This window comes from Pseudopipra pipra, chromosome 2, assembly GCF_036250125.1.
Source record: "Pseudopipra pipra isolate bDixPip1 chromosome 2, bDixPip1.hap1, whole genome shotgun sequence".
Classification (NCBI taxonomy): domain Eukaryota; kingdom Metazoa; phylum Chordata; class Aves; order Passeriformes; family Pipridae; genus Pseudopipra; species Pseudopipra pipra.
The window spans coordinates 94,167,785-94,189,388 of record NC_087550.1 but is presented as its reverse complement, the minus strand read 5'-3'; the positions used below and the strand labels follow the sequence as shown (position 1 = coordinate 94,189,388).

The 21,604-nt window shown below is 38.7% G+C and overlaps 1 protein-coding gene across 2 annotated transcripts in view; it reads right to left on the bottom strand.

Annotated features, from left to right (window-relative positions):
* The window catches only part of ANKRD10 (ankyrin repeat domain 10), a 37,318-nt gene extending 16,136 nt beyond the window's left edge, over positions 1–21,182 (bottom strand). The window contains exons 1-3 of one of the 2 annotated variants that reach the window (XM_064646500.1): positions 20,872–21,182; positions 14,958–15,110; positions 6,600–6,691 (exon numbers count right to left, since the gene is read on the bottom strand). In XM_064646500.1, the coding sequence (XP_064502570.1) occupies positions 6,600–6,691; positions 14,958–15,110; positions 20,872–21,072 (446 nt within the window). In that variant the 5' untranslated portion in view covers positions 21,073–21,182. The remainder of the gene's footprint in view (positions 1–6,599; positions 6,692–14,957; positions 15,111–20,871) is intronic. The other variant, XM_064646501.1, reaches the window with a different exon arrangement.
* Between the last annotated feature and the right edge of the window lie 422 nt (positions 21,183–21,604).

The window sequence follows — 21,604 nt, the reverse complement described above, 5'->3', positions numbered from 1 at the left end:
CATTGCTGCTGCTTTGATGTTTCTAGAAACCAAGAAGGAGCTGCAGACAAAGTTGCTTACAATGAATAAAATGTTATGGAAAACTATGAAGAAAAGGTTCATTGCAAACTCTGACTTGAAAAGATAAACAATCTTGCAATACAGATTTGGTCAAGATGCCTCTAGCAGCAAATAAAACGATGTTATTTCTCCTCAACATAGCAACTGAAAACCAATGATAGCTTAGAATAAGAAAAATGAAGAAAGCAAGCTTCTCTCAAATGTGTTAAACTTGGAATAAAGTTCAAGTGATTCAGTACAAAAAGCATGGACAGTGAAAGCCTGTGAATAAAACTGAAGAAAAGAGGTAAATTAATTTTAAGGTATTCTTGTGCCAAAAGGGGAGAAAAAAAAAAAATCAAGAATGAAAGGACGATAAGTATTAGATGGATTAATTATTTTCCCATAATAGAGGGAGATTACTGAACTACATGATTTTTTTTTTGTGACAAAAATAACTTGACGCTCTCATTCAAGTAGACAAAAGACCTTTTGGATTAAGAAACTGCTGAAGTACATAAAACCACTTGAAACAAGCTTCACAAGAAAGTTTCTCAAACTTAGATTTTCCTCCATTTAAAAGAAAACTTATCTATCACGGACGAGCCACCTCAAGAAAAGAGAACGAAGCTGAAACTGCAGAGTAACATTTTCCCTTAATTACAGCTGCCAAAGCTCTTTAGGGTTGTTAAGCACATGCTACCGGTTGTAACAGGTGACACGTGACACACATTAGAAAACTTTTCTGACCAACTTGAACATGTTCTGGGCCACGCCACAACTAACTGCTGGTTAGCTACACAACTAACTGTACAACTAGTACAGAGGTAGTAGTTGATCTGTGAACAACTTTACTAAGAAGACAAACTAGATCAGCAAACAAAACCCAAATCAACACAGCAGGTTAAAGCAAACGTTGCAATCAACAATTCTCTCATCACATATCTAGTCAAAGTGTATTGGCAGATCAAGCACAGCACCCATACATGACCACCACCAACGTCTGGACTAACCATCAGAACCATACAGACTATTATATTTGGGAATATACTGCACATTTGTTTCTTTCACTGTAACTCTGGCCAAGTTCCACTTCATAACGCTTTGGTTTCTCCCCCTGACTTAACTGCACCCAGGTATCTGTTGCCAGAATAGCAACAGAATAGCTTATCTTACAGAAAAAGTGAACATCAGCACAGTATCTTAGTGAAGGCAGACCACTGCCAACAAAAAACCCCAAACATTCCTGTCAGAAATCTGAGATATCCTCATAAAAACATCTTGGTAACACTTCAGTGTTCTTTATCCAGCTTCTTTTGACTGAAGAAAAGCCAAGAAACCAGTCCTATGAGGTTTTTCACTGAAGAGTAAGCTACCCCATCAAGCTCACACGTATTTTGTGACCTTCCTCTGTATGTTCCAGAAAGGTCATAAAGTAATGATGGACTTTACTTTATTCATAAGAAGCGCAACCTCTCATAATTCTGCACTATTTCAGAGCTGATGTGAGTAACCACTGTTGTTATTCCACACCCATGAAGAATAATCCGCATTCAAATTGAACACAAATTCAGTGGTAAGAGTTTTCCTCAGCTTCCTGCAATTATTTGAAAAAGTTGTAACTGTGAAGACTACTGGTTTCCACGCTGTTTTATTCTAAGACTGAGTCTCTCTCATTTTTTATCAGTTACCCAGGCATATACATTCTACTTCAGTATTTCAAAATCTTTTCTTGAGACTAACCCCAAATTACTACCTTACCTCATGGTCACAAGCTCCTACAAGCCACCTTAAGTTCTTCTACAATCACAGCAATCAAGCAAGAAACCAAACGTAAGAAACTATCAAGCTTTCCTTGCAATTTTTTTGCAGAACTAGTGTTTCACTACTGAAATGTACATGCCACTTTGAATTTGCCTTTCTGTAAAAATTTTTATGAAGTGGGAAAGGCAGAACAAATTCTAACGTGTATACCCCTGTATTGCAGAATGGTCACTACAAAAATACCACAGTGATGGCCCTTAAAATGCTTGTTATGTACAATTAAACAAGAACTGCCACATTTGTTTCCTCAACTATACAGCACAGACTAATAATGCAACAACAGTAATTAATCCAGCAGTTTAACTGCTATCTGGACAGCAGGCAATCAGGTTAACAGTAAGAATTTTGTATGAAGTGGTCCAAGTTTGAAAAGTACCAAACATATTATATAAGCATTAATATACTAATTAACAGATAAGAACCTCTCTGTTGAAAAAGCACGTAAGTCCTATTCTCAGACAAATGATCAGTAAGAACCTAAAGCACTGTTCTCGAGATGAGGCTAATGACTGTAAGAAAGCAGGACACTGGCTCTTCTACACTGAACCCATATAGCAGTGCAGCTTCTGAAGCCAAAGATGACACAGTCATGGCACTTCACAAGTACGCTGACACCAGAAAGGGACTGCACTTCAATATTAGAAGTTCAGTAGTTAAGTTAGCCAGGCAAGAAAAACAAGCACACATCAAAAACCTGCAAGTAGCTGCTAAGATTTTAAGAAATCAAGTAGAAATCTGGAAACTAATGCAGATCTCTGAACCTTGAGACCCTTCAAGACAAGAGGCCATGTAAGCTTCCCCTCCAGACTGAAAAGGAACTGAGGGTTTACATCACAAGGGAATGGCCGATTTCTGTGTTGTCATCATGAAATCTACAGATCACTACTATTCTGACTCTTCACTAGAGATGACTAGTTTTCAGAAAGTTAAGAAATCTCAAAAGTACAAATGAGGAGAACAAAAGCTGAGATATCAGAAAAGTGATCACAACTAAAACATGAAACAGACTTCACTTTAAACAGAAACAAGAATTTCACAAAGGGCTAATCCACTAAAAAACTCACAACAGATAGATTTCTGTTATGAAGTTTGGAGAGCAGTTGTGAAGAAGAAAAAAGAAATTAATGATGCCTTTTTAAACAACACCATGCAGTTTGTGACACATGAATTTGCAACACAGAAATAAAACTAAGCCACTGTCAAAGAATGAGAATAAAATTTTTGCTGAAAAACTCAATACCAGTGATAGGACATTTCTGGCATTATAGGAAGAGTGAATTTACACATTCAAATGAATGTCAGACAGCTTTAATGAGAACATGGCTGAAGTGTCTGCCTAAACCAGATCAACACCACGATACAAACAGAGGTACTGGTATATTTATCCCAGTGATGTCAGTTCTTCTCCTCAAACCTGGAGATCAGAGTATAAGAAACTGGAAAGAAAGTATCTCTTTGGGGTCGTGTAACATCCCATCATGGTATACAAACCAATTTCCCCCGAAACCTTAAGATTTCTGGCAGACAAATAAAAAGCTTTCCTATGATACTATTCAAGAATCTTGATCAATAAAGCAGGCAAATACTTGTGTGCAATTGGATGGCTGCATACCAAACCACATGCCATTCCACAAGTTACACCTCTCTATCCCAGGATAATACAGTGTTTGAAACTTCCCTCGTAGCTCTAAAACAAGACACTAAGGAGTACACAACTGCTTAACTGAGAATTGCAGAAGAATTTTTATTCAGAAATAAGTGGACAAAATGCTCAAGTGCACTGAATGCAAATGGACATGAAATGAAGGAAGTTCAAGTCAGGATAATTAACACCTGCATCTGCTTATTCTTTTTTTGATTCAACACTGTCCTGTATGTACAGCTGAATTTTAAATTTTTATATATGCTGTGATGCAATCTATATAACTATATTAATACACAGCATTTAAAAAATAGTGTAACAGAGCAAAACAAAACATGGCACCAAGAAGGCTTTTCCTCCATAAAAAGCTGTGGACGCTTGTCTGTCACCATCATAATAAATAATACACAATTAACCATACATAAATTGCATAAATATGCTTTTTAGTGAAAATCCAGCAGTTATGGATACTTTAAAAGGTACTATCCACATTAAAAAGTCAGTTACACAGCAAACCTTTTCACTCATATGAGGACATTGTGACCACCTGCTTCCCCCTCTTCAAGGGTCCATGAATATCATAGTTAGTGGAGCAACCATTTTTATGGCTGTAGGACATACTGTGCACAGAATATGCTTCAGCTAAAATGAAAAGGTAAATACCACAAAAAAAATCAAAATATTTTCACTAGGGTACAATTATTATTTTTTAATATTATTAAAAATTTACACAGGAATAGAGACCCAAATTCTCTCTCATCAATTAGGAAAACAATGCAACAGCTTAATGAAATTTAGAGGCTGCAACATACTATCTTTTTCTGTAAAAGCAATACACTAACAAGCCTGACATAAAGTAAACCAGAACAATTCAAGTGAGGCCATTTCATTAAAACTAAAATTCTTACTTTTATCCTTAACTGGACTATTGTCAATATTCTTTGGCTTCCAATATAACCAAAGGAGTGAATAAAATAGAAACTGGTAACAAGATTACACTAGTCCAAGTTGCTTCATTTTAACAGCAGTATTTCAATAATCAGTCATTAATAAGAATACATTTCTTGCAACGTTACCCTACTCATTACTAGTGTTTGTGTAATAGCATCCCTGTTCTACTGGCTAGAAACACTAGGGATGGTGAATTCTGGATGTATACTATAAATATCATGTAAAAATAGTATATTTGACTATTTGCAGACATAAGGGACATTTCTCTGCATCTTCACAAAACTAGATTTCGATACCACAACTATATGAAGAAATAAAGAAAAAACTGGATTAAAAGATCTAATCCCAGTAAAAATAAAAAGGTCTTATTCGTCATCACTACAGATCAGCAATAGTGCTTAGGTCTGTATTGAATAAAAGTCTTGACTTGGTCTTATACAGTTAATTATCATTTCAGTTAAAATACACAAATTAGAACTCAATTTTATGGCTAAAATCCCTCTCCTTTTCTTCTAACTGGAGCCATAAAATAAAGGAGTCAAAACTTTCAGAGTATCTACATTTTTAAGTTTTTACAAAAATCAGAAAATCAACATAACCATTAATATGGGGCCAGTTTTCAAACTCAGATGACCCAAAATAAACCAATGTCAAAAGCACATACATTGATTTGGCCTAATTTAACATACTGAGCCTGGAAACCGGATTCTATGGAAAAAGAATCCTCACTCCTATCAGTCAATAGCTACTTCTCTCAGGTGACAAGGCCAAGTCCTTACCCTCTAAATGACTAAACATGGGTTGCTCCACAAGCCTATTGCATTTGCATCACTGATTTTACCATTTCCTGGATAGGATCTGATGTTTAATAATGTATAAAACTTGTGACAAATCTAGTCTACTGAAACATAGATGGAATTCAAAAGTTTAAAAACTGAGAATTGAAATTATTTCCTGTTCACTAAAACTGCTATAAACCTACACTACTTCTGCTGTAAATAGCTTTGGTCAAAGGCAGACATCACTCACTTCACATGGTTTATGCAGTTCCACAACTTCTCTGTTGGTTGGCTACTTTGTAAAAACCACAAGATTATATACTAATTGATGATGATAATTAAGGTTTGCTCAATTCCACAGTAAAATGTAAATCCAAGTTTATCTTTAAAATATCTGAAAGTGAGAGCAAAATGGGAATTTATAAATTTAAGACTGATTTCATGATCTTGTCAATAACTGAGATGGCTTATTTAGTTTTTCTGTGAAGCAATCCCTTCACATAAAGCAATTTGTTCACTACTATTCACTTAAAAGGTAGTGTATTTCCTGAATATGCTATGACACCACTGAAAAGAGTTATATTTTATGGTATATTTATCAGTGCAGCATTACAAAAACAGTAAGATGGAAACCAAAGGGTAAAACAGGAAATTAACTAAATGATTCTTATTTCACTCACAACTTCAGTTTCATATTGCAGGTTAAAATACAATAACTAGTTACCATTTCAGATAATAAAGCTAGTTCTAATTAAAACAAATTGTTTAAGTATTGACATTATTATAAGCCATAGAGCTTATACTCAACATTTCTAGGTGAAAACTGCATCCATTTTGTCCATGCTGTAAGTTGCAAAAGTTTGTGAGCTTTCTGAATGTTTTTGCAGTACATAAACCTTTAAAGAAAAAAGTTAACAGGGCAAATACACAATACACTAACAAACAGTATTAAACTAACTGCAAAAAGTGTGTGAATTGCTGTTTTGCGCATAATTTTGCTTTTGCATTGTTTTCTATATTTATTCACCAGTGCAAGGTGTAGATTTGTTGCAAAAATAACTACATGTTGAATAAACTGTACAATTTGGGGTCATCTGACAGAAGAGTGATAAATATTATAACGTATCAGATATAAATGCTGTAATACTTTAGTACACTGCTATAATTTAAATAAAATAATCTTTACTACTAGACATGCAAAACATCCTGGGCTTCATTACAGTTGAACATGTCTAGCTGTCTTTTAATCAGGTGTCTGCTGTTTTGACTTTTCTTTCTGAAATTAGTATCTATGTTTACTGGTCTAAGTTAGTTAGCTACACACACAACAATCAACAACAACAAAAAAACCAAACCTCACTTACTCTATTTGCGCACCATGAGCCACAAGGGCACTTATGGAATCCATACTACCAGATCGAGCTGCTTTATGAATAGGAGTTTCACCAACATAATCCTGTAAAGATAAACTACATTTTGTCAAGCATTATCTTTCTAAAAATTAAAATCTTATTGTTACATTACTCACTTTAATTAAGAAAGCAGATACATAAAAGCAACACATTAGCTAGCAAATACATCAGGTACTTTATCATTACTTTAAAGTTTGCAGTAGGCTGCCATGTACATTAGATATTTAGCAAGAAATAACACAAAGGGCATTTAACTCACAAGATAAGCCTAACTAGGCAATCAGCAATCATATTCAGCAAAACTTGTTAAACCCCCCCAACATATAGCACTGCAACAAGTTATTCTAACCCCTTTATCTCCTAGCACTTTTGTGTCCCAGTACTGTTGGACTGAGCAAGCCATCCTGAACTCAGAAGTAGCAAGGCTGAGCTTGTGGGACTGTATTGCTTTCAGATATGGTTGATACACTTACACAGTCCTGTGTTGCTCCCTCAGTACTCAGGAGGAGAGGAGTACCTATGCAGAACTCTACTGTAACAGAAGTATGCCCAGCACTCATAGGACAGGCCAGATCTCTCCCAAGACATAAATATTGGCCCACATCCTACATACTTGTCTTTTCTGATTTCCTTTTGCATTTACATTCTATTAGTATTAACCAGCACATCCAATCATTTAGTCTTTTTGCATTATGTGTAAACATACTGGGAGGCTTTTCAGGCAACTGCTCCCTACCAACTGTCTTCACAACAGGGAGAATCTACAGCAATTTTACAAATCCAAGCAAGCAGCAAGTAAATTCCATGCATTGTGATCTACAGGCTGCAGAGGAAATGTAGTACTTGCAATCAACCACCAGTATTAAGAACAACAGAGAAGAATCTGTAATGAAACATTGCCTTGAAGTAGCAAGTAAATGTTGTTATTGGTTTGTTAACATGATTTAATCATCACAATCCTTAACACTTCCAGTGGATAGCAAAGATTTTTTTTGTTTTCTTTCCCATCCTCTTTCTCTCCAAACTTCTGATGGACTTTACTGGTCTGTTTGACTAATATCAAACATGTTCTAACTGTATGTGCCTCAGTTCTGCTTCCCTGTTTCTTTTATTAAAATATCAACACTAGCTATATTAAATTAACACAGCACCTTACTGACTCACCAGTCTTTACACACAACAGTGTTCATGCCTAGCTCTACAGTACTGGTTATACTTAAACCCTATTTGAAACGTGATTATATTCAAAATATTATCATACTACCACCTTAATAGATAGAAAGTACCAAAGTTTTAAATTCTTTGCCAAGCTTTTGAGAAGTTTAATCACATCTTTTAGACCATGTAAATATAACTTGAACATGAATTTTGGATTATGTGTTATCTACTCTCAATTTCCAATTTGCCAATTTTATTTCATGGTAAAATATTTTTATAATGAGTTACAAATTCACTGAGTAAGCCAGTTTACCAGTGCTTAAGATAGATATTCAGCCAAACAATGAACTACCTAGCACACCCAGCAAGGAACAATAATGTTACCTAACAAAGTTTACTTTCTTATAAACTAAGGAAAATTGCTGAGGCTGACAAAGCTTGGAGACAGAAAAGACCAGAAAATTCCTTAGAGATTATAAAAGAGCCATACAGCCCTCCTTCCAAAATGGCTGTCTATAGCTGATGGATAGAAGACTGCTTTCCAATGAAGTTTATGTAATTTCTCCTATTTATAAGTTTTCCTGAAGTAACAGGAAGACAGAAAAGTTTAAAAGAGGATACAATTACATTAACTATCATACATGCAAATTCATTTGACACTAATTTACCTTGAAAAATTTTCTTCCTAGTGTAATAAATTTTCCAATCATGGAAGCAGTCTTTCATTCATCATTCTGTTATTGTTTTCTCCCCCCAATCTGCTCCTTCCCCCCCTTTTTGTTAAAGAGGTAAAAGTGTAGAAAAGAAGTAATTTGCCTCTTGTGCTCAGCATTAGTATTTACAAAACCAACCCTCAGTTAAAAGAGGTTCAGTTTAGGGAAAGTCAGCTCAACTAGCCATGCATGTGATAAAGATGACAAAAATCTCTACTAGCCCCATAAAACTACCATATTGTCCACAGTAAGACCTAGAGAACTGCATTATGAAGTCTTGCTGTGGAGAAAGACAGAAAAGATAAGCAAAGACCTTTGCAAAAGGACTCTTCACCACTGCATTAGCATGAGCTAAGCTTGTAGCAGCTAAAGATTCCATTGCCAAGTGGAAGAACATTAGTATCACAGAAGAGAATATATGTCTTGAGAAGGACTGCTTTCAATCACTGGCCCAGAAAAGCATGTGTGTCTAAAGCTAAGGATTTGAGAAAATACTTAGAAAATGACAGAATACACATATTTAGATTTTTATAGCATTCCTTTTAATTACAGCACCTAAATTTCAGCCATCACTACTATAATCTTCCTTTGACATTCTCCTAAGGGGTACTGAAACAGTTTCTGAACTACTCTCCTAGCTCTGCTAAGAAATTATCTCTAGATTATGAGCTAGACTGAAAGGAAAAAATTATAGGCCACTAAAAAATGGCTTTTAAATTTACTTATTTTTCAACACATCCAAAAAGGAAACTAAAGTGCTCTGTATGAGCATCAGAACAATTCTGTTTTGGTTCAACAACTGGAATCCATGTGACCAAATAAAAAACAAAGTAACAGCTTTTTCCAAGAAGCTTCTGAGAACAGTTCAGGGTCTAGCTTGCTGGCACATTTTCATATTTTTTTGGCTATGCAGAGCAAAAGAAGTTATTTTGAGGGGCTCTACAAAGTCCTAATTATCCTTGTCAATACCTCATAATCCTTTAAATTGTTCACACTTCCCATATGTGCTTCACTCTGATATAATCCCTTTTGTAGTAATATTGCAGGAAGGGAAGCATCAATAACTTGTATTGGTCTTTCATACCAAGAGCAGAACTTGTCAAGGTCCCATTTACCCTTCTCTTCTAACACTTGTCTATTTATAAATAAATAAGCAGAAATGCCAATTAAGTTTCATTAATTTAGCATTCAAGATAACACATTTGTTTCTGTGGAAACTAAGTATTTTGTATACGGTACTCCTGAAGAAATGACAAAAGTCATGAAACATTAGACACACATTTTTTGCAACTCTCTGATGAACACCTTCTTCCTTTCCCCTGGAGAAGCATGGCTATCCTTTCACAAAGACAGGGGTAGTCTTCTCTACCTTGGGGTCATGTCTAGATTACCTTTGACTTCTTTCATTTTACTGAGTAAGTATTTGGCTTCCTTCCTTATTTTATTTTTATTTATGTGGCTGAAGAGTCTTTTGCTTTTTTTGCTTTAATCAGTAAACCTATCTCAGCTTGACTAATCAGTTTGCAATTCCTCACTATGCTGCTTAACCTCAAAAGACATTTCCTCTACTGATTAAATACTTTTCTCAAACTTGCTGCTTATTCCCAGGTCTCTTTTAGATGTGGGTATTTTTTCAGTTCATTCCAAAGCCATTTTTTACTCCACTTTCCCTCTTTCTGTCTTTTTGGGACCCAAACTTCTGTTGGTTTGAGGATCTTCCTGGTGAATTCAGAGGACATTTTCCATTTTGTTCTCCAAGTTCCAAGTCCCTGGATATGATTCAGGTAATTTCGCTCACTGGTACCTTTAGTCCCCTTCCATTTATTAAAAAAACAAACAAAAAAACCCACCCAACACCCCCCCCCCCAAAATCCAAAACCAACTTACCTGCAAATATTTGTTTTTAAAATAAAAAGCTCCCATACACATTTACATTGAAAACTTTCAACTATTTGTACTGTTTTAGCTGGCACAGAGTTAATTTTCTTCAGAGCAGCTAGTAAGGTTTTTTGGTGTACTAAAAACATGGCTTTGGGCACAAATCCAAAGTCTTAGCTGGGAGTGGGCTGGGACATGGCACAGCTGGGACCACTGATCCAAACTGACCAGAGGATTATCCTGTCCCATATAACATCATGCTCAGCAAAAGAAGCTGTGGCAGGTGGGGGAAGAAGTTTGCCAGGGCTGTCATTGCTTGGGCACTGGCTGGGCATCAGTCAGCTATCGGTGAGCAACTAAGCTTTTCTGGTTGTTGTGTGAGGCTTTTTATCATCACTTGATTTTTCTTGGATTTGTTTTTCTTTTCTTCCTTTTTTTACCTGTTAAATTGCCTTTATCTCAACCTATGAGTTTTCTCTCACATTTCTCTTCTGATTCTCCCCTCAACTCGCTGAGTGGGGGGAACAAGGAGGTGGCTGTGTGGTGCTTAGGGATCTACTGAGGTTAAACCTCAACACTCTGCAGGCACTTGTAAAACACTTCCAATGATATCTCACTAAGATAGAGAAGCACTATTTTACCTGATAAGAAACAAACTAACCCAATTCCTTAACTCAACTGACTGAATTTCAAGTTCTATCAGATGATCACATTTCCAGAAGCTATTCAGATGTCTTAGACTCAGCACCCTTTCTGAAGCTAGGAAGCAGAAACTAAAGAACACTGAGTACTTTTCCTCATTCTTTGCTAAAAATGCTTTGAATTTGTGATTGTTTCTCCTTCTGAATTTTGAGTGCAAATGAGAACTGATGGGATATTCCTATCTGGATTTAGTCCAAATTGTTGTTTAAAATACAAAACTATAACAAACCAAAATAATGAGTGTTTTTTTTCCTCCCCACCAAGGATATCAGCATGTTTACAGTTCTTGCTAGTATGGGTAATCTAACCCTCCTAAATCTGCCATCACTGCCATGTGATGATAACTGACTACATGAAAATTAAGTTGCATCACCTGTAAGGATGCAGTATTTCTTTTCCCTTCTCTTTAGGACAGGCCACACAAAACTTTTTGGCCAATCAACACAGGCAACATACAACAGACATATTTAATAGGCTGCAGCTAGAGGGAAAAAAGTATTTAAATGAAAGCTAACAGTCTTCTAAATCAAACAGTACTCATGATTATCTGGTGTTAATATGTACAACAGCCTATAATCAATCTGCGTTGTGACAAGGATAAAACAGAAAAAATCCTCAGGAAAAGTAGCAACATAATTGCTTTGCACTATTACAGTGAACTAGAGCAGGCAGGCAGCCAAGTGCAGGTCCTGAGTCACATTACTAAGAACTATTAGCAGGCGCTGCCCACTGAAAAAAAACCAAACCCAAACAGCAGGACATTCTTTTGGGTTCACTGCTGGGTAAAAACAGTCAGGCCACTGCTTGTCACTTCGGCTTTGCTCCTGTGCATTTTTTATGGTGACCCGGGGGGGGGGGGGGGGGGGGAAGAACTGCCCACTGATCATAGAGATGGCTCTAGCCAGCACACACAGTTATATAAGAGGGCTAGGTATCACAGGATATACTCAGAAAACTTATCTAGGGAGCAAAGGACAACTGGGACAAGCACTTTTCAGCACTTGTCCTTCACTGCTGCTGCCTCAGAAGTGTCCTAGGCAGTTGTCACCAGCAAGGAGATAAGACATTTTTAAGTTTTCCTAAACTTTAGGGCAGGCAGCATGGGCTACAATACAATACCTCAGGGCAGATACGAGAAAGCATGCATGCAAATTCTACTGAGTACCGGAGGTTTACGTTAAAACTGAGAGACTTGAGTGGATTCCTTTTCAGAAGCTATCCTTTTCTTTTTCCAGAAGTGATGGGTTAGTCTGTAGCCAATGACCAGGAGTCAGTTTGGAAGGAAAGTTTACTATTTTAAATATCAAGTATTCCCAGATCTTTCTCAGCATGTGTTTTGTATCCAGTGTCCATGGAACACTTGTCCTCACACAAGCATTAGCCAGTGACTATGTCTGTTTGGAGTACAGCATCAGTCAGCGAGCTGGAAGGAATAAACAAAATACACATCAGGAAATAGTGCTCCAACAGCTCAAAAGTGTGGGTGGAAGCCCTAGATGATCACCTGAAGGTGCTTGCAAGTTAAATAAGGAACCAAGATCATTTAAGGAATTGAAATCAAATAAGAGTAGTAGAATTTGACTGCAATTTAATAAACAGCTGAAGGAACTGGGGAGAGCAAAGCATGCACGGTGCTTTACATAGCCATGTATCCAACTATCTGTGGGATGAGTTTTCTGCTTTAGGTATCATGAAGGCACACTGCCTAGCTTTCAGTGCTTGCGCATGCGAAACCAGTGTGACTGACCAGTTGCATCCTAACAAACAACTTGAGAGACACTCTTGTTTCTCCTACTATTTAAAATTAACCACAGGTATCTTACTTTATCATCAAATTGAGTCTGAAATGCCTCTAATTGTATGTTCAGTTAGTATTTTGTGGGGGCAAAAAAAAGCTACTACATTCAAGTGCAACTTGAGCCTACCATTAACAACACACAAGGTGCTCACAATGTCAGCTCTCAGTACCCATCTCTGTTGTGTCCTTGGCCTGTCAGTACCTAAGTCTGCCCTTAGAAGCCTATAAGATACTATCATCACTATCTGAACTCAAGAACTAAACTACTCTTCCTCCTGTGGAGGACCATTTGCTCCGCTGACAAACCACTAATATATAGACTCCCGAGTCACTGGCTTGCCTTGGTGACTTCTTTAAGCTGGAATGAGTTTCCTGCCCACTTTTAACTGCATATTGTACTGCCTTCTGCTTTCTTTTACAGTCATCTGCATGTTGCCCTCAGCCCATGGAGAGATCTCTCCACTCTCTTCTCTTCTTCTGGAGGCTAGCTGCTACTTTCTTCTTTGCTACAACCTCACTCACTACATGTGATTTTTTTTTTTCCCCCCATCATGTTCCGGGACAGCAAGCTTGTTCTTCAACTCCATTTCAACCTCACTGGTCAGTTCTTCTCTTTATCCTCATAGCTGGAAACTTTCATTCTTCTCATTCATTCATTTTCATTCATTCTTCTCTTCTCATTTAGCAGTTATTTGTACATCTTTATTCTGTGCATGCCATGTTTCCTCTCTAATCACCGTTTCTTTACATTCTTACCTGGTCTCCAGATGCATTTATAGTTCTTGTATTTTCTCTTCTGAAGATTCTACCACTATGCAGCAATAACTTATTGCATAAGTTACTTTTGTCAGGTATCAAGGAGAAGATGCGATCTATAGCCTCTGCATCCAGTCACCTTCATTGTTTCTACAATTCTCCTGGTGTCTCACAGCTGTTCTCAATGCACCAGCCTTCTTTTCTGAAAACTCAACACAAACTTCCCCATTTCTTATTTTTGCATAGCTTAAAAAAAAAAAGAACCAAACTCTAGAAATGCAAGTGTTTAAGTTCTTCAGCAGACTTAGCTTAACTCTACTGCATGTAAAACAAAGTCTGGCCATTAAATATTTTAAGAAAAGTATGATACAACTTTTAATAGGCCAGACATTTTACAGATGCTGTGCTATACCACAGCTTTCAATAACAGCATATGCTGTAGTATCAATTACTCTCATAGAATATTACTAAAAATACTTTTTATTACCATTAAAAAGGTATATGTTATGTATGTCCAGCATACATAACAGATTCATTCAGAACTTCAAACATTTTCTTCAAAAATATGATAGATTTTAAGCATCCAATTCTGTTACTTCACCAGAGTAAAACAGTTCTTTACAGGTATTTTGCTATATTTATGCACTCTCTGCTACCAAATAAATTACATACTCCCAGTAAAAGTAATGAAAAATTATAGTAAAAAAAAAAAATTTAAGTCATCCATTCATTCTTTGTTAGTAAAGTACATGCTTCTGATCTATTTTCAAGAAGTTACAAGAAAAGCTTTGGAAATAATCTAAAAAGAAAAGAAAACATAAAACCATGTGCACCTTAAAATAAACCACAGCAGACCTTACTAGTTAGATGTGTGACTAAATCATGAAGCACCGTAAGGGTCTCATGGTTCTGTAGGTAATGGTGAATTTTCCAATTCTTAGCATATTTAGTACGTATTATATTCCTTACTAGTCTTCCTTCTTGCCCCTAAAGCAGCACTACAGTATCAGAGTATTTGCTAATGCTGCCAATACCAAAGCAGCATTACCATTTTGTTCAAGAAGTAGCAAGATGTCAATTCCTAAAACAAATGTCCTCCAAACCCCTAGAAGTTTAAAGGACATTTATTAGTCCTAGCTCTACTCTAATGTAAAAGGTCTATAACTAATAATTAAGTCATTTGACTTCAGCTGATGTTAAAAATAAAGTATCTGTATGTTAATGTAAGGATCACATGTCATAGAAAGGGATCAAGACACTTCTTCCAAAACTATATGCATAGGTGAAGTACACATGAATCCATACCTGTTTGTTTATGTTGGCCCCCACTTGGATCAACCAATTCAGGCACTGTGGATGTCCTCCAAAAGCAGCAATGTGGGCTGGTGTTTGAGCAAAACGGGTTGTACTGGCATTTACAGAAGCTCCAGCTCTTACTAACTGCATTAGGCACTCCAGCTTTAAAGACATGAGGGAATAAAACCAAAAATGTTACACAGATGTGCTATGACAATTAGCATGTGCTAAATAAATACATAAATCCAAGAAAAGCTAAACTTCCTAGTAAGACTACATGGATGCAAAACGAGAGAATATGAGATTTAGGATACCCCCCTCCTCCTTGACTCCTCCCTGCTTTGGCTATAGACTATATCTCAAAAATACTTCTCACCTACAAAACTGAATTCCACATTTCTTTTCAGGAAAAGGGAAAAGAGGACATAAATACTTCAGATCGAACTACAAGAGCCATTTGGCTCACTTTTGTTAAGGAGGAAAAAAAAATGATACTAACCAGACATCATTAGGTAACATTTGCCAAAACAAGAGCGTTGTCAGGAGATACACAGATGTACTCTCAGAAGAGTTTAGAGAAAGGTAAATCAGAAAAACATAAGATTTTTCATTTCTTTAATGTTTTCCTGGAGTGACAGAAGATTAGTAATGAAAACTAATTCTTAATAATATCTAGTATGCTAAATCTATAAAAGGAAAACATTTCTCCCACCATTTCCTGTTATTATAGATGAGGAGCCATTAAAAAAACAGGTTGCATGTTTGTGGCAATACAAAAAAAAGTAATTCTTTGTTTTAAAAAATTGCAGTATTTTGTTCCATTATATTCTGACTTTTATTTTCCCAACATACTAACCAGAAGGGTCAGATAACCAGATACTATTTTTAAATGTTCATAACATCTCATTTGAAACTAGGCAAACCACAGCCACAATGACCTCAACTTGCAAAAGCAGTCAAAATAACGCTCCTTTCCTGTCACACAGTAACATTGTCTTCTTGTTGAAAGGAAAAGGAACGCACTATGCTGAAATAAACAGTTTAGTCTAGGCATCCATTAACTGCGGTTAGAAAACAAACACCACTGCACACACACATAATAATCCCACGCTGGCTCAAGGCATTGGTTCATATAAACCAAAAATCTATGGGTCTCTCTGTCTCTCACAGTTAAAGGAAACATCAGCCATATCACAGCTGTGGAGTAGTCTGTCCGTATTAAAAAGCACCCGAATGTGGGCTTGCACCTTGATTCAGACAGAAACATCAACAGCAGGATTACAACATTCTTCCGTTCCCGTATGTCAGCCTTTCTTTCTCCCTCTTTTAACCTGTGAATTCCTGATCTTGCTGAATTACATATATGAGGTAACTACCAACCACTGTAATTAATCATTTTATATTAGTTTTGCAAATACATTGTGAACTTTAATTGTTTTCTTCCCTTATAAAGTCCAAACAAACACATATGAACCTTATCCTTCAGGATATACAAAAGTACTTTTTTTGGACTGTAATGAAGTTAAGGCTGGACACAGATGTACCATTAACTCACTAAGTGCATGAAGTAAGGGTGAGGGTAACTAGAATACTGCTGTATTAATGAATAAACCTCAGTATTACCAAAGACAAAGTACCTTTCCAAAAGAAAACAAGCACTTTTTCTGGAAAAAACATTACATCAAAGAACTGGTGTAAGCAAACATATAATTCTAATGCTAGACTACTCAAATACACTTTGTGTTTGCCAATCTTAGACTTTCCTTGATGTTCACATGTTAGTACCCCTAATATTGCTGTTAACCCTTAGTAATTATTAATTAAATTGTAACACTAGTTATTGTCATGTGATGGGAAAAAACCTCCCACTACACCAAGAGCATCTACTGCAATTGCAAACAAAAATAAATTTCAGCCAGTTTTTTAAAAAAAAAAAAAGACTTTGAATGGAGTTAATTTGAAAACACTTTAGACAAGCATTACAAATTCAGGAAAGAATAATATTTCCTGCACAGGCACCGGTCTAAAAGAATTCCATAATTAGACAGGCATTACAGCCCATCAACTGAAAAGGGAAAACCAGAAACTCATTCACTAGCACTATCCTGTGCTGTTTAAATCTGTTCTATAAGATGGCTACACATCATGATTATCTGTACAACTCCATTTTTAAATGTTGGGTTTGCTTGCCTTTTTTTTTTTTTTTTTACATTCTCTGACAGTGCTTTAACAATGAAGACATTTCAACCCATTAAAAGCTGAAGTGTGGCTCTCCTGTAACATGGCTGTCACAAAAACATGCTTCTTCCAACATTATGGAAGAATGAGGTATAAATGTAATTACATCCACAGACAGGAAAAGTCAATATGACAAAAAACAATACCTCACTTGATAATTTATGCTTGATATCAGGATACACAAGTCCACTTTCATTAAATAACCTAAATTTAATATAGCAGATATTTTCCACTGTATAACTTAAAGCAGAGGTTAAATTGATTTGGTCAAGAATAAAGACAGGTCCCTGCATAGGCCACAACACTGGCCAAGGAAAAGATGGTCATTTTTATCTGTACTACTTTTGTTCCAAAAGCAACACTACTGTGCTTCCTATAATGTAAATAGTCAAATGGTAAAAAAAAAAAGAAAATAAAAGCAGAAGAGCACAAGCAAATAGATGTGGTCAGAGAAAATAAAAATTCACAGGCAAGTGATTAAAAATTGAATTAAGGTTAGTCCAAAACAAAGTGAATTAACAGAGATTTTTATGCAAGCCCTTCATTTTCTACCTCTCTAGTAGCTTTTTTAGACTGTTAACAATTCTACATTCTGACCCATCGTCTCAGAAACCTACAGAATGCCAGGATAATTTAGGACACTACATAATTAACTCTAATTAGAATACAGCAACTCTAATGGGAATTAATTCACACCTCAGGAGACAAGCAGTTCTCTGCAGTCGGGGAATGTCCTGAAAATGCAAACTCAACCACAGGTACTCCACACAGCAAGTAAATTTGGACTTGCTACTAACTCTAAAAGGAGGCCCATTTTGTCATTAAAACCCCAGATATTACAACCAGAAACACTACTTGCAATATCTATCATGTCCAACTGAATTTGCTGGTATTTTATTTATTATTTTCAAGCTGTAAATGTATGTTTCAGAGTAAGTCATTCAAGAATACTGTTTTCATTTCTAGTCTTGAGACTTCATTTTTACTGGTCCTAGTGTTACATCAGTGTTCCCCACTACCTTTCCTCTTTTGCATGTTCACTTATAACCAACTTGACTATTGCTGCTACTTCCTTACTAAAGCACATCTACACCTTTGTGCAAGAATGCAGTTGTACACAGCTTAACTGTAAAATTATCTTGTACTGTCTTTTGATACAGCTAGAGCCATCTTTCATGTTCAACCTGTACAACAGGTAAAGGGACAGAACCATCTCAATGCTCGTAAAGTTCACCAAACCCAGACTCTTGCTGTTTGTTCACGTACACGTGTGTACATGTATGGACTGGTTTAGATGTCACTGCTTACGAGTTGTTCCAGAAGGACTTCTTCCAGAAAGGAACTACATCAGTTTTGTCATTTCATCATGCTACAGAGCTGCAGTTAGAACCAATACATGTCTGGTGGACCATGTTGCTAAATGGCCCTATATCAGACAGACAGACATTAAGTTCTGTTATCATTTAATCTCTTTCAGAAAAAAGAAAAAAGACCAAACAAGTGAAAATCCCATGAAATCTAAAGAAACAAAGAAGTGAAGAGGAAGATTCCTGTTCAGTAACTACTAATGAACACTTCACAAATTAATTTTGATATCTACGGTACTTTGATAAACAGAAGAACTCTCCATTTGGCTTTGATGAAAGTGAATTTGGAAAAAAAAAAACAAAAATAAGAACATAAAACATGCACCTCACTGTCCACTAAAAGCAGCTATTGTGTCACTGCTAGCAACTGGTGAAAGGTAAAAAAAGTGTAACTATGCCACAGAAACACAAAGTCTGATTTGGGACCCAATTACACTACTGTAACTTTTTCAACGTTTTGTACAATTTTTGACTCTGGGAAAGGAACACTACCTAACAAGACTATAAAAGATACAGATAACTTCCATAAATTGAAATTGCCTAGATCTGAAGGCTTTTAGGAAAGTACATATATGCAAAATTGTATAAAACCCATTTATAGCCTAGGTCATCTTTCCAAGTCTCATTCATTTGTCAGATTTTTCCCCCCAATAAGTAACAACACCATCAATCAAATTTTGCCCATACCTAAGACTGAGTATGGCAAATAAAAGCACGACATATTGCAGATCGACTTATTCCCTTTGTTTGCTGTTTCTGCAAGTCTCTTCAACAGAAACTGGAATGCACACAAAAACTCACACAACCTAAGATGGTTGGCAGAGAGCTGAAGATGCTTAAAGAAAAAAAAAACAATGCAACATGTACACTGTTCAAGGCAAAAGCAAGGCTGCCACAAGCTAGTACCAAAAAGAAATTCTTATGCGATGGAAAAAGGAAACAGAAGACCGTAACACGGATTACTATCTTCACATTTTGTATGAGTGTACTTCCCAAAAAATTTAAGGCACTCCAGTTTTTCCAGAGTGTAGATTATTTGCTTCTTTTTGAACACATAAAACGCTGGTTTACATTTTGGATTTTGTGGGTTAAGGGTTTTTGTTTTGCTTTATTTTAGGACTGAAGGACTACTTAGCTATGCTTCTAAAACGTTTCTCTAAGAAGCACTGCAGATAAGATCATGCAATATATAGAAACCATCTCTTAATGTACTTTTATAAACCATGACAACTGCCTAAGTATATCAATCTTTTCCTCTGGCACACAACCAATAAACAAATAGAAGTATATTGGAAATGGGAGGGAGAACAAGAACAAAAGCCCCTCGAATTCCAAATCTAGACAAATCAACGAGGAAAAAGCACCAAACCCCAACCCTCCGCTCTGGAATTTTGCATAGGCTGGGACACTCACTGCATCAGAAACAGGAAAGGCCTATATAAAAATCAAGAAATTAAGATTTAATTCATTTTAAGACGTGAAGTTAGCAGACCTACTTCCCGCGTTTCACCCTTTTCTGCATTGCGAGGATGCCAACACAGAAAACTCCGTACGTACAAACTACAATTTATTTTTCATCCTGAAGGCAAGGGAGGAGCGCCTCACAGGCACAAGCGCCTTCTCCCCACACTCCCAACGAGCCGGTCGTCATAACACGGGCACCACAACAAAGCAGTCTCCAGGTGCGGAGCCCGAAGACGACACGGATCACGACCAGACCCTGCAGACAAAGCAACAAGCGAGCCGGGAAGGGGGGGGTCAACCGTGGAGGGTCAAACAGGGCACGGGAGATTATCCGAGGGGGCGTGGAAGGGGTCGCGCCTCGGCGGTGCCTCCCGCCCGGATGGCCGGCGCCCGCCGGGGATATCCGGAGGGAACCAGCGTGGGAGGAGCCCCCTGCCCTGCTCCGCGCCATTGGCTCCCGATGCCGGTGCCCGGGGACCGTCTGGAAGCCCGGCTCCGAGGCCCCCACTGTCACCCGGGAAGGAAGGGGGGCGGCTGCCGCCGGCAGCGGGCAAGGGATGAAAGATGCGGAGACGGCAGGTGCCGGCAGCCCCGTGACCTGCCCACCCCCGCCTCGCTGACCGCGGAGGCAGGAACGGAGCCAAGCGCCGCGGCTGTCCGCTGCCGTCCCGCCCGATTCCCTGAGTAGCGGCAGGAGGCGGTGAGGGAGTGGGGGGGCGGCGGCGCCCGCAAGGGGCAAAGATGGCGCCGCGTTGCGCGCGAGCGGGAATCGCGCCCTCCTTCCTTCCCCTTCTCCTTCCCGTTCCCATACCCACCCCCGCTCCCGCCGCCGGCCGAGCCCGGCCAGGCCCCACCTTGCCGAAGTGCGCGGCCCAGTGGATGGGCGTCCAGCCGTAGAAGGAATCCTCGGCCGCCAGGTCGGAGCGGGGCGAGCTCTGGAGCAGCGCGCACAGGGCGGGCAGATCCCCATCGCGGCAGGCGCGGTGCAGGGGGAAGCGCAGGGTCAGCAGCTCCTCACTGGAGAAGCCCGCTTCGGGGCCGGCTCCCAGAGACATGGCGAGCGGGAGAGCGGCGAGAAGGAATGGGAAGGAGGGGGGCAGGGGAGAAGGAGCGAGCGGGCGGGCGCGCGCTGCCCGGGCGGGAAGCGGCGGCGACTGCGGCTCGCGCGCGCGGCCCCGGCACAAAGGGAGCGGGGCGGGGCCGCGCGCGACGCTCCGCCCCCCTGCGGGCGGGGCCGGGCGGCCTCGGGGCGCTCAGGCGGGAACGGGGGCGGTGCGAGGCGGGCAGTGCGTGTGGCGTCTTCGTGCAGTCTCCGTCTCTTCCGTCCCTCCCTCTCCTTCTCTCTCGCTCCCTCTCCTTCTCTCTCCGCTCTCTCCGTCTCTCTCTCTCTGTTCCCCCTTCTTCCCTTCTTGGTCCCCCTCCCTCTCTCTCTTCTCCTCGCCCCCCGTCTCTCCTTCCCTCTCCCTTTTCCTTTCTCCCTCTGCCCCTCGCTCCTTCCCTCCCTTTCCCCCTCGCTCCCCCTCTCCCTCTTTCTCCCGCCCCTCTCTCCCTGTCCCCTGTCTCCCCGCTGCCCGGCATCTCCCGGCT